The 5,658-nt window shown below is 29.5% G+C and overlaps 1 protein-coding gene across 1 annotated transcript; it reads right to left on the reverse strand.

Annotated features, from left to right (window-relative positions):
* Positions 1-43: 43 nt before the first annotated feature.
* On the reverse strand, positions 44-1,493 carry LOC115034243 (eukaryotic translation initiation factor 4 gamma 3-like). Its single transcript, XM_029490422.1, has 2 exons — positions 1,366-1,493; positions 44-1,073 (listed from the first exon to the last, which is right to left on the reverse strand). The coding sequence occupies exons 1-2, from the start codon at positions 1,480-1,482 to the stop codon at positions 573-575; spliced, it is 618 nt and encodes a 205-aa protein (XP_029346282.1). The 5' UTR covers positions 1,483-1,493; the 3' UTR covers positions 44-572.
* Positions 1,494-5,658: the final 4,165 nt, after the last annotated feature.

Consider the following 5,658-nt stretch of genomic DNA (forward strand, 5'->3'; position numbering starts at 1 on the left):
CACGTATTCCAATGACACCATCAGAATCTACTATACCAATTAAAAGACTTCAATTTCCTATTCGTTTGGCTTTCGCAATGACCATAAACAAGGCTCAAGGACAAACAATGTACATTTGTGGCTTGGACTTGGAAAATCCATGTTTTTCCCATGGGCAACTATATGTTGCATGTTCACGTGGGGGAAGCCATCAAATATTAGCAAAAGACAGGTTAACCAAAAATATTGTGCACCAATTAGTTCTTAGTTAAATTTAAATTATTAAAAATAGTTTAAAATGTATATAATTTATAAAATTATATTTGTTTATGATATCAATAAAGAACTTTGTAATTTACTCATTCATTGCAGACTATGTTCTATCCTTAATCCTGTGGGTTATTATTAGTGACATTATATGAATATTAATTTGACATACTCAATAGTTTCCTATACGCTATGATCTCCGAAACCACTAATAAACTACAAATAAAAAAAAAATTGTCTAATACATAATAACAATAATACACGGCCTACGAAAATGCAAAAAAACAAACTAATACGCGGGCAACGCCGTGTCCGGACAGCTAGTCCTATATAAAAAAGCAGATGTTAAAATTAAAATTATGATTATAATTAACATTTTTGCCTTGAGTACATACATTTAAATTTTGCAGTTGCTCATAATCTAGAAGTATGTTTTTACATTTCATATTAATTTTATAAGCAACTATTGAGTTCAATGACTTCGATTGTTCAACTGTATCTATGAGCTTTAAATAAAATGTACTGTATATATTATTTTTGCGACAAAAATGTAATATACCTAACTGGTATATTACCGGTATTATGATTTTATCATCTAGTTTTTCAGACGTATTTTTAGCTAGCGACATAAATTGTTCTTCATTTGCTTCGACCTTTATTTCATTTGTTAATTTTGGATAACTATCAACATATCTTGGTATCCATTTATCTGTGCGTAGATTAATGACATCCTGTATCATAGTTGTTATTCTTGACGGAATCTTGGATTTCATTTTGTTGGATGTTAAAGCTTTTAGTTTATCAAAGGTATCATTTAAATTATTTGACTAAAACAATAAAATACATTTTATTAAATTCTTATGATGCATTTCTCAATTTTAACATATTTTTGACGGGAATAAATATTTTACGTTTTATCAATTTTTCAATTTTTCATATTATATATTTAAAAACTATTAAAAATATAATATGTTAAATAAACTACTTTATAAAATCAAAAATGATATATTTTTTAAATCAAAACCACTAGAGTAACTTAATTTGTGTCAGTTGCTATTTTTTATTTTGTTGAAAAAATGATAGTTTACAGGGGCTTAATAAAATAAATATTAAATTTACTTTTTCTAATTCTTTTCCAACAGTCTTTAATAAAATGCACAAACACTCGAGTGGTTCTTCAGCATGTTTATTGATTAAATTCATGATGTAATACATCATAATAGTTGGAGTAAGCATTTTTTGTTTGAATAATTCACCCATAAATCTAATAAAACAGAATAAAGAAATATAGAAATTTGATATTTGTTTACTTTTATTTTTTTTTACCGGCAATTTCTCACAGAACGTTTGAGTAATATTTTTTCATTTTTTTCAAATTCTAGCTAAAGTTCTTTTTTCTTTTCCTGAAAAATATATTCAATATAAATTAATCACAATGATTGTACTAAAATTTGGTGTTAGTATTTTATCAACATTAATATATCTTTGCAGACATTGATATCGGTGAGTCTCTTAGCATATTCCATTTCCCGGATCTTGTTTATTTCTAATAGATTTTGACATTTACTTATAATCAAATCTTTAAATGTTGCTTGTTTACCGTTATTAGAAATAACATTTACAGATTTAATTGCTGAACATTAAGTTGAACATAGTGGTGCAAAACGTTGTTTTTCAATTGCCTGGAATTAAATAAGAAAATTAATTTTATTTCATTTACGTTAATAATAAATAAACAAACAAAAAAAATTAGACCGTCCTAAAAGGACACGGAGAAAGATTTAATAATTAATGAGCCAAAACCCATGTTTTGGGAGTGGACTTTGTTACTCTATACAATAATTATGAATTCTTTTAATCCACTATTAAACACTTAAAAATCCATAATAGATAAACCATACAATACATATTAAATAATAAACATGATATTACAAAAATGAATTCAAATGTACATAAAAATTGTTTTTGCGGTTTAAAGTTACATTGTAACTATCATAAGGAAATAAATTAGTCAACAAATGTCTATATTACCTAATTATACCGATTGTTTAGGTATTTAATTGCTATACAAAATATTTTACACTTAATAGAATTGTTTTATATAATGTGTTATATACATTACCTTTTCAAAAACTAAATTAACAGTTTCCTCTAGACATTGAATATTATCAATAGGTAACATCTTGAGACTCTCAGTTAATGACGACATATTTTCAGGAGATATTTCATTTAAAATAAATTGAACGCTTTCGTTTATTTTCTGTAAAAATATAAATTCACATGTATTGTCATTTAAATTGAATGGATAACTTTTTATGTTATACACTAAATTTTATGTAGAAAAAATAAATTGAACTATTTATTAGTTTTAAACTTGAGGTCATATGGACGAGGTCGGGTGCTCAGCCACAGGTGGAAATAGTCCACCAAGGGAGGGGGACGATTTCTGGGTCTCGGAATGGGAGATTTGGGTGAGTAGACCTATTAGCTAACATATCAGGTGAGCTTAACTATAATTTGACAGGTAGACAGTTAAAGACAAATTCTGTTTGAACCATTGTTCTTAGCTTGATAAAATACGCATGTCTAAAAAAATTCACCTAGCAAAGTAGTTTTATACAGAGTTTAATTCAAATTAATATACATATTTATACCTGAATAGGTGACCCTTGGAGTAAATTAATTTAACGCAAATTGTATACCTGAATTAAGATCAGGGATATGCAAACACACAGTAATCATTTACATGTATGAAAGTTATGTATTTACAGATACAGAAGCTTCAGGGATAAGCAATGGAGTAGTTGATAGTTGCTGTGGTAATTGTTGCAAAGGTTGTGAATTAGGCACTATATCCATTGGTTGAGCCTGTACAATTAGAAATTTCGATCATCATTCATATTAGCATCAGGAAGATTCGTTGCTTCTGTTATTATTTATTAGTCATAATATAGTCAATACTGTTGAGGCGTTAAGCTGTATAATATGGTCAAGGTTGCGAGTATATTCATGGTAAAAAAAAAACCATAAAATTAATTTAAATATTTTAAAAATATCATTGTGTATACCCAGTGTTTAGGAATAACTCAACTTGAGTAAAAAGTTATAGTAACAAAAATTAACTTTTTAAATAATTTGATGGTAATTTTAATTAGATTTTATTTTAACTAATTTATACATATTTTAAATTACTTTTTCCAGTAAAATACTAAAATTACTAAATTTGGTAGGTACTCGTTGTTTACAGAAGTGGAATTTAGAAGAGGATAAATGACATAGAGCCACGTGCATTGTATGTTCAATGTTCACCATTTGAAATATCTTCTTCTGTTCTAAGAAAACTTAATAAGATCTACTATTTATAAGTCAAATACGATCGAATGATATTTCCATTTATCATGTTCACTGTGATGAAGAAATAAAATATGTAGAAACTATTGCAAAACAATTATTTAAAAAATCCTGAGTGTGAAGAAATCTATGTATTTTCTAATGTCATGAAGATGTTGCATGGAGAACTTATGAATTATTTTAAGTGTTTTTTAGATAAAGTAAAGACTTTTTATGCGATCCTATAGTGTTTATGTTAATACGTTCTAGTAATTCAGGGTAGTCGATTATTTTATTGAATAATTTAATAGGAATTTAAATTTATTTTTGTTAAATAGTAGGTACATATAGTTTTGATAAATTAAAAATCATTCAATGCCTGTATACTGTGAATGTCGAATTCTTTCGACATAGCATTTAAATGAAAGAAACCTAGGGTATTTATTTTGAATTTTAGATAAAATAACTTACTATGCCTGACAAATATTATGAAAATCACAAAAAATCACATTTACATTTTTTATAAACATTTGAATTTAAAATGTTAACAAAATTGTCATAATCAATAATCTAAAAATATTTAGATTAATTTTTAGCTATTACCTATATAGGTATTAACACCATGAACACATTTGTGACGAATGTCGGTTAAAAATGTAATTACGCCTCTTTACCATATTAACTTAACTCAATAATTTAAAAAAATTAGTTACCTTTCATTCTTGATTACGGCAATCCATGTGTAATGGTTCCTCAGGAATTTCGGACCTTCTCACCTTACGATCAGGCAAATTTTCAATTTGTTCATCGAGCCCACGTTTAGACTGTGTCAATTGATCAGGACGCTCTTTTATAACTGTAATCGCTTGATTCTTAGGAAATTTATAGTCTTCATAAATATGGATCATTTCATTGATTACACATTCATGTGGTTGGAATGTTGGGTGGTCTCGACCAATCCTCCAATCTTTGAAGGTGAAATTATAGTCGGGAATGCCACGGTAATTTTTAAACATCATTGCACTGCGGGTACAACCATCATGTAAAATCTGATAAAATGAAAAGTGTTTCCAAAACAAATAAGTGACCCATAAAGGATGTTTGTAGTTTGTTAAATAAATATTTAGATTTAAATAGGTACCATTATTATTAATTCATGTTTTTTTGTTATCAAAGATCTCACAACATCTAACACACGTTTAGATTGTGATGAATAATTTAACACACGTTTATCAGAGATGTTTCCAAATAAAACGAGCATTATTTGATTAGCCACGTCGTTTTTCCGTTCGTATTCATTGAAACTGTTTAGAAATGAGTTAATATCTTCTGCAGAAATTTGAGTCAGTGGCTTATCCGAACAGTGGCTCACGAACATCTTCACCGCTGCAGCCACTAATGATTGTAAATGCATATTAAAAAATAAAAACGCGTAAGCAAAAAATGGTAAACTAATGTTAATTACTCGATTATTGAAGCCGGGTTTCCAATACACCGTGCACCGTGTTCCGTTATCATGCACGTAAAATTCTGGAAGTGGGCGTGACGTTTTGTCGTGTCTTGGTTACTTAATGGTAGCAGTTTAATACCACTTAGGTTAATACCCAGTGTTGGGTAGTAACGTAACGCAAATTACAAATTACTGTAACGCAATTACTTTTTCAGTAACGCAGCAGTAATTTCATTACATTTTACTTACAGTAACGCAATTGTAACTGTTAGAGAATATAGAGGGTATTCGGTGAAGGACCAGTCGACTGTGGTCGACGATGAAAATTTCGGAGTGCCCCTAGATTATCAGTGTGTCGGCAACTTAATGTGCCCCTGGGTTTTCAGTGCGTCGGCAACTTAAGGTGCTCCGTGATATTGGGTACATAGGCAACCTAATGTGCCTACTTCGATTCCGCGCGGCGGCCGTGGCAGATTATGGACGAGGAACGCATGGGAGGAGGTGGTACAATGGGATACAGGATGATGCAGTTTAAGTATGGGGCCGGGGTCCCTGTGGCCTGATCGGTCTGGTGCAATGACCACAGGCGCAATTACATGTTTGGGTAAACTTAAAATTAATTTAAAGCTACG

This window comes from Acyrthosiphon pisum, chromosome A2 (assembly GCF_005508785.2).
Source record: "Acyrthosiphon pisum isolate AL4f chromosome A2, pea_aphid_22Mar2018_4r6ur, whole genome shotgun sequence".
Classification (NCBI taxonomy): domain Eukaryota; kingdom Metazoa; phylum Arthropoda; class Insecta; order Hemiptera; family Aphididae; genus Acyrthosiphon; species Acyrthosiphon pisum.